General features: G+C 44.0%; 1 protein-coding gene across 5 annotated transcripts in view; it reads right to left on the bottom strand.

The window, feature by feature from the left end:
• The window catches only part of LOC139541682 (tumor protein 63-like), a 208132-nt gene that overhangs the window by 16218 nt on the left and 179487 nt on the right, over positions 1-12427 (bottom strand). For 4 of the 5 annotated variants that reach the window (XM_071346611.1, XM_071346608.1, XM_071346610.1 and 1 more), the window contains 5 exons: positions 9938-10124; positions 8270-8385; positions 5597-5706; positions 2763-2899; positions 496-578 (listed from right to left, as the gene is read on the bottom strand). In XM_071346611.1, coding sequence (XP_071202712.1) covers positions 496-578; positions 2763-2899; positions 5597-5706; positions 8270-8385; positions 9938-10124 — 633 coding nt within the window. The remainder of the gene's footprint in view (positions 1-495; positions 579-2762; positions 2900-5596; positions 5707-8269; positions 8386-9937; positions 10125-12427) is intronic. The other variant, XM_071346609.1, reaches the window with a different exon arrangement.

Genomic DNA, 12427 nt, shown 5'->3' with positions numbered 1-12427 from the left:
GGAGAGAGAGAGGGGTTGGTTAGCAGCTGGAACATACCACAAGATTAATATATTGTATACGATGTATACAATATAATGTATACATAGAGTATATCAGGGTTGGTTTTGCCAGTTATGGACAGAGGACCTTTATTCTGAAGGTCAGACTCTTATTTTGAAACATTCCCCTAATTATTGTTTTTCTTTATTAAAAAAAAAAATTCATGAACCTTTTATTTAACAAGGCAAGTCAGTTAAAAACAAATTGTTATTTACAATGACGGCCTACCAAAACGCAAACAGGAATACAGGACAAAACACACTCATGTTTTCTTTCTTCACGTATCCAACAAGACTGTTCTATGTTAATTGTTGTTGTAATTCTATTTCTATAGAATAGACTGTACTAACATCATCATGGGGTCAGTTAATTCCCTGGGGAAAAACCCAGGTAAAAGAACAGAGGACCGTAGACATACAGATATTATATTATCTATGGTGTGGACAGACACTTACAGGCAGACAAAACACTTCCTCATCAGTGGATCTTCTCTTCTTGACGGAGGACATCTGGATTCCATGTGGGGCCTGGCGGAAGGCTGGAGAGATGAAGAAAGGAGGATGGAGGGAGGAGAGGAGGAGTGGAGGACGGAGGGAACAGAGGAGGACAGAGGGAGGAGAGGAGGACGGAGGGAACAGAGGAGGACAGAGGACAGAGGGAGGAGAGGAGGAGTGGAGAACGGAGGGAACAGAGGAGGACAGAGGGAGGAGAGGAGGAGGACGGAGGGAGGAGAGGAGGACAGAGGCCTGGTCAGTACATGTAGCTAACTGGGCCGGTTACACCAGTTGGACATAATATTAGTTAGAACTCTACATCAGCAAGCATATAAGATGGAAAACGAGCACAGGGCAGGAAGAGAGAGACTACAACACAGGAGGAGTGAAACTACAACACAGGAGGAGTGAAACTACAACACAGGAAGAGAGACTACAACACAGGAGGAGAGAGACTACAACACAGGAGGAGTGAAACTACAACACAGGAAGAGTGAAACTACAACACAGGAGGAGTGAAACTACAACACAGGAAGAGAGACTACAACACAGGAGGAGTGAAACTACAACACAGGAAGAGAGAGACTACAACACAGGAGGAGTGAAACTACAACACAGGAGGAGTGAAACTACAACACAGGAGGAGTGAAACTACAACACAGGAAGAGAGAGACTACAACACAGGAAGAAAGAGACTACAACACAGGAGGAGAGAAACTACAACACAGGAGGAGTGAAACTACAACACAGGAGGAGTGAAACTACAACACAGGAGGAGTGAAACTACAACACAGGAAGAGAGAGACTACAACACAGGAGGAGTGAAACTACAACACAGGAAGAGAGAGACTACAACACAGGAGGAGTGAAACTACAACACAGGAAGAGAGAGACTACAACACAGGAAGAAAGAGACTACAACACAGGAGGAGAGAGACTACAACACAGGAGAAGAGAGACTACATCACAGGGCAGAAGGAGAGAGACTACAACACAGGAAGAAAGAGACTACAACACAGGAGGAGAGAGACTACAACACAGGAGGAATGAAACTACAACACAGGAAGAAAGAGACTACAACACAGGTCAGGAGGAGAGAGACTACATCACAGGGCAGAAGGAGAGAGACTACAACACAGGAAGAAAGAGACTACAACACAGGAGGAGAGAGACTACAACACAGGAGGAATGAAACTACAACACAGGAAGAAAGAGACTACAACACAGGTCAGGAGGAGAGAGACTACAACACAGGAGAAGAGAGACTACAACACAGGAGGAGAGGCTACAACACAGGAGGAGAGAGACTACAACACAGGGCAGAAGGAGAGAGACTACAACACAGGAAGAAAGAGACTACAACACAGGAGGAGAGAGACTACAACACAGGAGGAATGAAACTACAACACAGGAAGAAAGAGACTACAACACAGGTCAGGAGGAGAGAGACTACATCACAGGGCAGAAGGAGAGAGACTACAACACAGGAAGAAAGAGACTACAACACAGGAGGAGAGAGACTACAACACAGGAAGAATGAAACTACAACACAGGAAGAAAGAGACTACAACACAGGTCAGGAGGAGAGAGACTACAACACAGGAGAAGAGAGACTACAACACAGGAGGAGAGGCTACAACACAGGAGGAGAGAGACTACACCGCAGGAGGAGAGAGACTACAACACAGGAGGAGAGAGACTACAACACAGGAGGAGAGAGAGACTACAACACAGGAGGAGAGAGACTACAACACAGGAGAAGAGAGACTACATCACAGGAAGAAAGAGACTACAACACAGGAGGAGAGAGACTACAACACAGGAAGAATGAAACTACAACACAGGAAGAAAGAGACTACAACACAGGTCAGGAGGAGAGAGACTACAACACAGGAGGAGAGAGACTACAACACAGGAGGAGAGAGAGACTACAACACAGGAGGAGAGAGAGGCTACAACACAGGAGGAGAGAGACTACAACACAGGAGGAGAGAGACTACAACACAGGAGAAAAGAGACTACAACACAGGAGGAGAGAGCCTACAGCACAGGGCAGGAGGAGAGCGATAACGGGCACAGGAGAAGGGAGACCACAGCACAGGGGCAGGCAGCATACAGCAGGTGTGTGAGCGAGAAACAGAGAGAGAGAGAGAGAGAGAGAGAGTATAGTACGATCACAGCCAGCCAGCCAGTCAGACAGTCCTCCACCAGCTCCCAGCACTACTTACGGCGTTTCATACACTCACTGGTCTTTGTTCCGTCAGTAACATGCTGCTTGCGGATGCTGTCCTCGTCCGCCTTGCGGTCCCGGCCAGGACACGCACAGATCCTGGCCTCGAAGCAACGACGACCCAGCACCTGACCTCTGCGACGTAGGAGAGACACAGTAACATTGATTTACCATCTATAGGGAGGGCTATGATACCAAAGTAGAGCCGGAGACATGTGGAAAACTATATAATATATTTATTTACACTGACTGTACTAAACATTAGGAACACTGTCCTAATTGGTTCAATTCCAGGCTGTATCACAACCGGCTGTGATTGAGAGTCCCATAGGGCGGTGCACAATTTGTCCAGCGTAGTTAGGGTTTGGCCGGGGGTAGGTCGTCATCGTAAATAAGAATTTGTGCTTAACTGACTTCCCTATTTAAATAAAGGTTAAATAAAAAATAAAAAAATTCCCTTTTGCCCCTCAGAACAGCCTCAATTTGTCAGAGCAAGGATTCTACATGGTTTTGAAAGCGTTCTACAGAGATGCTGGTGCCATGTTGACCCCAATGCTTCCTACAGTTGTGTCAAGTTGGCTGGATGTCCTCTGGGTGGTGGACCATTCTTGATACACACGGGAAACTGTTGAGCATGAAAAACCCAGCAGCGTTGCAGTTCTTGACACAAACCGGTGAACCTGGCACCTACTACCATACCCCGTTCAAAGACTCTTAAATCTTTTCTCCTTCCCATTCACCCTCTGAATGGCACACGTACACAATTCATGTCTCAAGGCTTAAAAATCCTTCTTTAACCCGTCTCCTCCCCTTCATCTACACTGATTGAAGGTGATTTAACAAGTGACATCAATAAGGGATCATAGCTTTCACCTGGATTCACCTGGTCAGTCTATGTCATGAATATGGCTCAGACCATTAGCCTGGCTCCAGATCAGTCTATATTCTATATGGCTCAGACCATTAGCCTGGCTCCAGATCAGTCTATATGGCTCAGACCATTAGCCTGGCTCCAGATCAGTCTATATTCTATATGGCTCAGACCATTAGCCTGGCTCCAGATCAGTCTATATGGCTCAGACCATTAGCCTGGCCCCAGATCAGTCTATATTCTGTATGTCTCAGACCATTAGCCTGGCTCCAGATCAGTCTATATTCTATATGGCTCAGACCATTAGCCTGGCTCCAGATCAGTCTATATGGCTCAGACCATTAGCCTGGCCCCAGATCAGTCTATATTCTGTATGTCTCAGACCATTAGCCTGGCTCCAGATCAGTCTATATGGCTCAGACCATTAGCCTGGCTCCAGATCAGTCTATATTCTATATGGCTCAGACCATTAGCCTGGCTCCAGATCAGTCTATATGGCTCAGACCATTAGCCTGGCTCCAGATCAGTCTATATTCTATATGGCTCAGACCATTAGCCTGGCTCCAGATCAGTCTATATGGCTCAGACCATTAGCCTGGCCCCAGATCAGTCTATATTCTGTATGTCTCAGACCATTAGCCTGGCTCCAGATCAGTCTATATTCTATATGGCTCAGACCATTAGCCTGGCTCCAGATCAGTCTATATGGCTCAGACCATTAGCCTGGCCCCAGATCAGTCTATATTCTGTATGTCTCAGACCATTAGCCTGGCTCCAGATCAGTCTATATTCTATATGGCTCAGACCATTAGCCTGGCTCCAGATCAGTCTATATGGCTCAGACCATTAGCCTGGCCCCAGATCAGTCTATATTCTGTATGTCTCAGACCATTAGCCTGGCTCCAGATCAGTCTATATTCTATATGGCTCAGACCATTAGCCTGGCCCCAGATCAGTCTATATTCTATATGTCTCAGACCATTAGCCTGGCTCCAGATCAGTCTATATAGCTCTGACCATTAGCCTGGCTCCAGATCAGTCTATATTCTATATGGCTCAGACCATTAGCCTGGCCCCAGATCAGTCTATATTCTATATGTCTCAGACCATTAGCCTGGCTCCAGATCAGTCTATATTCTATATGGCTCAGACCATCAGCCTGGCTCCAGATCAGTCTATATTCTATATGGCTCAGACCATTAGCCTGGCTCCAGATCAGTCTATATTCTATATGGCTCAGACCATTAGCCTGGCTCCAGATCAGTCTATATTCTATATGGCTCAGACCATTAGCCTGGCTCCAGATCAGTCTATATGGCTCAGACCATTAGCCTGGCTCCAGATCAGTCTATATTCTATATGGCTCAGACCATTAGCCTGGCCCCAGATCAGTCTATATTCTATATGGCTCAGACCATTAGCCTGGCTCCAGATCAGTCTATATTCTATATGGCTCAGACCATTAGCCTGGCCCCAGATCAGTCTATATTCTATATGGCTCAGACCATTAGCCTGGCTCCAGATCAGTCTATATTCTATATGGCTCAGACCATTAGCCTGGCTCCAGATCAGTCTATATTCTATATGGCTCAGACCATTAGCCTGGCTCCAGATCAGTCTATATTCTATATGGCTCAGACCATTAGCCTGGCTCCAGCTCAGTCTATATTCTATATGGCTCAGACCATTAGCCTGGCCCCAGATCAGTCTATATACTATATGGCTCAGACCATTAGCCTGGCCCCAGATCAGTCTATATTCTATATGGCTCAGAACATTAGCCTGGCCCCAGATCAGTCTATATGGCTCAGACCATTAGCCTGGCTCCAGATCAGTCTATATTCTATATATTCTGATGATACACTCTGTTTTCTGTTGTCTTGATGCTTCTCTGTTGTCTGTGCAGATGTCGAATGACTCTGAGGGGACAATATAAAGTCGTATTGGAATGAATGTCTTACTCTCTGGTTTCCAGGGTGACGATGATGAGTATGGGGCGTCGGTTCATGCCTCCCACACAGCTGGAGTTACACATGAAGTTGTAGAGGATGGTGGTGAACTCTGTGCCCACCTGGAAGAGGACGAGGGGAACAATAACCACAACAGAATTTAATGAATAAAAACCTCAGGGGACTTGGAGATATTAACACACAGAGAGGTGATATTAACACACAGAGAGGAGACAGAGAGTAGATATTAACACACAGAGAGGAGACAGAGAGTAGATATTAACACACAGGGAGGAGATATTAACACACAGAGAGGAGACATTAACACACAGAGAGGAGATATTAACACACAGAGAGGAGATATTAACACACAGAGAGGTGATATTAACACACAGAGAGGAGACAGAGAGTTGATATTAACACAAAGGGAGGAGATATTAACACACAGAGAGGAGATATTAACACACAGATAGGAGATATTAACACACAGATAGGAGATATTAACACACAGAGAGGAGATATTAACACAGAGAGTAGATATTAACACACAGGGAGGAGATATTAACACACAGAGAGGAGACATTAACACACAGAGAGGAGATATTAACACAGAGAGGAGATATTAACACACAGAGAGGAGATATTAACACACATAGAGGAGATATTAACACAGAGAGGAGATATTAACACACAGAGAGGAGATATTAACACAGAGAGGAGATATTAACACACAGAGAGGAGATATTAACACACAGAGAGGAGATATTAACACACAGAGAGGAGATATTAACACACAGAGGAGATATTAACACACAGAGGAGATATTAACACACAGAGAGGAGATATTAACACACAGAGAGGAGAGATTAACACACAGGGAGGAGATATTAACACAGAGAGGAGATATTAACACACAGAGAGGAGATATTAACACACAGAGAGGAGATATTAACACACAGAGAGGAGATATTAACACACAGAGAGGAGATATTAACACACAGGGAGGAGATATTAACACACAGAGAGGAGCTATTAACACACAGAGAGGAGATATTAACACACAGGGAGGAGATATTAACACAGAGAGGAGATATTAACACACAGAGAGGAGATATTAACACAGAGAGGAGATATTAACACACAGAGAGGAGACAGAGAGTAGATATTATCACACAGGGAGGAGATATTAACACACAGAGAGGAGATATTAACACACAGAGAGGAGACAGAGAGTAGATATTATCACACAGGGAGGAGATATTAACACACAGAGAGGAGATATTAACATACAGAGAGGAGATATTATCACACAGAGAGGAGATATTAACACACAGAGAAGAGGTATTAACACACAGGGAGGAGATATTAACATACAGAGAGTAGATATTAACACACAGAGAGGAGACATTAACACACAGAGAGGAGATATTAACACAGAGAGTAGATATTAACACACAGAGAGGAGATATTAACACAGAGAGGAGATATTAACACACAGAGAGGAGATATTAACACACAGAGAGGAGATATTAACACAGAGAGGAGATATTAACACACAGGGAGGAGATATTAACACACAGAGAGGAGATATTAACACAGAGAGGAGATATTAACACACACAGAGGAGATATTAACACACAGGGAGGAGATATTAACACACAGAGAGGAGATATTAACACACAGAGAGGAGATATTAACACACAGAGAGGAGATATTAACACACAGAGAGGAGATATTAACACACAGAGAGTAGATATTAACACACAGGGAGGAGATATTAACACACAGAGAGTAGATATTAACACACAGAGAGGAGATATTAACACACAGAGAGGAGACAGGGCTCTGACACAATCTGTTTTAAGGGAGACAGGGAGGAGACAGGGAGGAGACAGGGAGGAGACAGGGCTCTGAGCTGTGGCCAAAAAGAATTAGGAATTAGAAAACTAAAATGGACATGAAACGTCTTGTGATGGTATATAAGGTCAGCCATTTTGGTCAGGGGGTTTGGTAAGCCAGTGGTCAGCCAGTGCTGTGACAAGACATTGTGTAAAACAATGAATTTGAATATTTTCTTGCACTGTTTGTTAGCTAGCTAGCCAGTTTTAGAGGAGTGATTCCATTGATTCCAATAATTCCATTGATTCCAATGATTCCATTGATTCCATTGATTCCATACATTTTTCAAATTAACTGCCAATATGCCAACATTCCATTCATCAATGCAGTCAGTCGCCAGCCAGACACTGGCTGACATCAGCTGATGATAGGACTTATACAAGTTGTAAATGCAACAACTACTGATGTTGTATCATATAATATCAATCACAGCTTTCCAGGAAAACTCTAATGTAGACATCTATGGTCTATTTACATATATTTTAGAGGATATATACAATTGGTATAAAACCCATTTAAACTGTATTTATAATTATATGACAATAATTATATTACACAATTTCTGATATATCACATAACTTACTTTCATTTTCCTGCATATTAAAATCAGGATTATGCCTCTACTGCCAATTCAATCCAATTAGACGGGATTGGATTTCTCCCTGACCAATATGGCTGCCATTTTCACATTCTGGAACCTTTGAGGGTTTATGACATAAGCCCCTCTGGTAATTTTTTATAGGATCTCTATAGCTGTGGCCTGGTGGCAACGAGAGGGGCCTTTACCTGAGGTGGCTCGTAGGGGACCAAGACACTCTGACGGCCCGTGATGGAGTCCTCCAGATACTGAGAGTGGTTGTTACCCTCCACTCGGATCAGGTGACTGGGAGGGGCTATCTGACCTACAAAAAACAACACAAAATGCCATATGCTTATCAAACAGCCAAAACATGTTACGTGTTCATATCAAAGTAGATAAATAACTTATCAATGGTTTATCAATGGTAGTTTAGGCATAGTTAATAACGTCATGGTACAGGAAGCATCAGAGAGGTAAAGGTTAGTTAATAACATCATGGTAAAGGTTAGTTAATAACGTCATGGTACAGGAAGCATCAGAGAGGTAAAGGTTAGTTAATAACGTCATGGTACAGGAAGCATCTGAGAGGTAAAGGTTAGTTAATAACGTCATGGTAAAGGTTAGTTGATAACGTCATGGTACAGGAAGCAGCTGAGAGGTAAAGGTTAGTTAATAACGTCATGGTACAGGAAGCATCAGAGAGGTAAAGGTTAGTTAATAACGTCATGGTACAGGAAGCAGCTGAGAGGTAAAGGTTAGTTAATAACGTCATGGTACAGGAAGCATCTGAGAGGTAAAGGTTAGTTAATAACATCATGGTAAAGGTTAGTTAATAACGTCATGGTACAGGAAGCATCAGAGAGGTAAAGGTTAGTTAATAACATCATGGTAAAGGTTAGTTAATAACGTGATGGTACAGGAAGCATCAGAGAGGTAAAGGTTAGTTAATAACATCATGGTAAAGGTTAGTTAATAACGTCATGGTACAGGAAGCATCAGAGAGGTAAAGGTTAGTTAATAACGACATGGTAAAGGTTAGTTAATAACATCATGGTACAGGAAGCATCAGAGAGGTAAAGGTTAGTTAATAACATCATGGTAAAGGTTAGTTAATAACGTCATGGTACAGGAAGCATCAGAGAGGTAAAGGTTAGTTAATAACATCATGGTAAAGGTTAGTTAATAACGTGATGGTACAGGAAGCATCTGAGAGGTAAAGGTTAGTTAATAACGTCATGGTAAAGGTTAGTTGATAACGTCATGGTACAGGAAGCATCTGAGAGGTAAAGGTTAGTTAATAACGTCATGGTAAAGGTTAGTTAACAACGTCATGGTACAGGAAGCATCAGAGAGGTAAAGGTTAGTTAATAACGTCATGGTACAGGAAGCATCAGAGAGGTAAAGGTTAGTTAATAACGTCATGGTAAAGGTTAGTTAATAACGTCATGGTAAAGGTTAGTTAATAACGTCATGGTACAGGAAGCATCAGAGAGGTAAAGGTTAGTTAATAACGTCATGGTAAAGGTTAGTTAATAACGTCATGGTAAAGGTTAGTTAATAACGTCATGGTACAGGAAGCATCAGAGAGGTAAAGGTTAGTTAATAACGTCATGGTAAAGGTTAGTTAATAACGTCATGGTAAAGGTTAGTTAATAACGTCATGGTACAGGAAGCATCAGAGATGGCTAACAAACGTGTTTATATTTATGACGCGTGTTTATATTAATATAAGAGGCATTAGTTTTCAATGGTGCTTTAGGAGTGTTTTAGAGGGGGGCATACATCAACTAACTAACCATCACTGAAGTCTACAAGGAGAGAATAGTCTGTAACTTTTATTGTTCATTTAGGAGAGAGACATATAACTAACTAACCGTCGTTGAACTCGCGGCTGAGCTCGTGGTTGGGGCAGCGTTTGACCACCTCGGTGACGTGCTCTGCCTTCTTGTAAACGGGCATGGCTCTGATGACGGCGCCCTGCGGGGGGTTGGTCAGCACCTTGATCTGGATGGGACACGTCTTGGCGATCTGACAGTACAGCTTCTTCAGCTCTGTAGAGTACTGGAGAGAGAGAGAGGACAGGTCAGTACTGGAGAGAGAGAGGACAGGTCAGTACTGGAGAGAGAGAGGACAGGTCAGTACTGGAGAGAGAGAGGACAGGTCAGTACTGCAGAGAGAGAGGACAGGTCAGTACTGGAGAGACAGAGGACAGGTCAGTACTGGAGAGACAGAGGACAGGTCAGTACTGGAGAGAGAGGACAGGTCAGTACTGGAGAGACAGAGGACAGGTCAGTACTGGAGAGAGAGGACAGGTCAGTACTGCAGAGAGAGAGGACAGGTCAGTACTGGAGAGACAGAGGACAGGTCAGTACTGCAGAGAGAGAGGACAGGTCAGTACTGCAGAGAGAGAGGACAGGTCAGTACTGGAGAGAGAGAGGACAGGTCAGTACTGGAGAGACAGAGGACAGGTCAGTACTGGAGAGAGAGAGGACAGGTCAGTACTGCAGAGAGAGAGGACAGGTCAGTACTGGAGAGACAGAGGACAGGTCAGTACTGGAGAGACAGAGGACAGGTCAGTACTGGAGAGGGAGAGACAGAGTGGTTAGGTCTAGCTAGGTGGAGTACAGAGAGACAGGTTAAAATACACAGGTCAGTACTGCAGAGAGACAGGTTAAAATACACAGGTCAGTACTGCAGAGAGACAGGTTAAAATACACAGGTCAGTACTTCAGAGAGACAGGGGGAGACAAGTTAAAATATAATGCAATATATTAGAATTAATAACAGTGACCTTATAACCAAATATAATCAACACATTCTAGATTATAGCCTTCAAAACAAATGTCAATAATACAAGTTAACAGGCTTAGCAGTGCCTTTAAAAACATCTGTTGCCTAGTTACCCTTCTTGCCTAGTAACCCTTCTGTTAACTGGCTTAGTAGTGACTTTAAACACATCTGTTGCCTAGTTACCCTTCTGTTTTTCCCTGGAGCACAGAGGGTTAAAGACAGGCCTGTGATTATGGTTCTCTCTCTCTCTCTCTCTCTCTCTCTCTCGCTCTCGCTCTCGCTCTCGCTCTCGCTCTCGCTCTCTCTCGCTCTCTCTTCTCGCTCTCTTCTCGCTCTCTCTCTCCCAGAGGAGTGGTGCCATAATTAACTGCCCTGCTTTAACTCTGGGCCTGGTTTTCACCTTTCATCTTCCAGATTAGGGGACACGACACAGTGTTTCCATTTGATGGTGAATGCCTGGCACCTCCGGATGGTGACTTATCTAGTACTTAACTCAATGACGCTGTATTGTATTTGGTCATACTGTAATGATGAGTCTTTTTGAGTCTTAACGATGAGGTCAGAGACAAAGATGGGGTTTGCAACATCCTGACCCGTACTTCCTGGTTGACACAGCATCTGACTGAAGTTGAGGCATTGACCACAGGAATGGAAGTGTCCTGACAGGAAGTCCTGCGCCACTAACAGCCAATCAGAAGTTGAATCCTGGGCTGGGCGGTATCCTGATGTTCACACCGTTTTCTGTACCATACCGAATCTACACACAAGGGGCATTATTTAAACTATGATTTATATTGTTTTAAGCAACAACAGCTATTTAGGGAACAGGGATCTCGATCCAGGAAGGGGATTGAATGTCCTCAGCTGTAACCATGAAGCTTGACATTAGGGAACAGGGATCTCGATCCAGGAAGGGGATTGAATGTCCTCAGCTGTAACCATGAAGCTTGACATTAGGGAACAGGGATCTCGATCCAGGAAGGGGATTGAATGTCCTCAGCTGTAACCATGAAGCTTGACATTAGGGAACAGGGATCTCGATCCAGGAAGGGGATTGAATGTCCTCAGCTGTAACCATGAAGCTTGACATTAGGGAACAGGGATCTCGATCCAGGAAGGGGATTGAATGTCCTCAGCTGTAACCATGAAGCTTGACATTAGGGAACAGGGATCTCGATCCAGGAAGGGGATTGAATGTCCTCAGCTGTAACCATGAAGCTTGACATTAGGGAACAGGGATCTCGATCCAGGAAGGGGATTGAATGTCCTCAGCTGTAACCATGAAGCTTGACATTAGGGAACAGGGATCTCGATCCAGGAAGGGGATTGAATGTCCTCAGCTGTAACCATGAAGCTTGACATTAGGGAACAGGGATCTCGATCCAGGAAGGGGATTGAATGTCCTCAGCTGTAACCATGAAGCTTGACATTAGGGAACAGGGATCTCGATCCAGGAAGGGGATTGAATGTTCTCAGCTGTAACCATGAAGCTCTTATCCAGAGCGACTTAGTGAGTGCATATCTTTCCGTACTGGTCCCCCCGTGGGAATCGAACCCTGTAACCATGGTGTTGT

Source organism: Salvelinus alpinus, chromosome 16 (genome assembly GCF_045679555.1).
Source record: "Salvelinus alpinus chromosome 16, SLU_Salpinus.1, whole genome shotgun sequence".
Taxonomy (NCBI): domain Eukaryota; kingdom Metazoa; phylum Chordata; class Actinopteri; order Salmoniformes; family Salmonidae; genus Salvelinus; species Salvelinus alpinus.
Note: the sequence above shows the minus strand (reverse complement) of the source record. Positions and strands in the feature narration are given on the sequence as shown.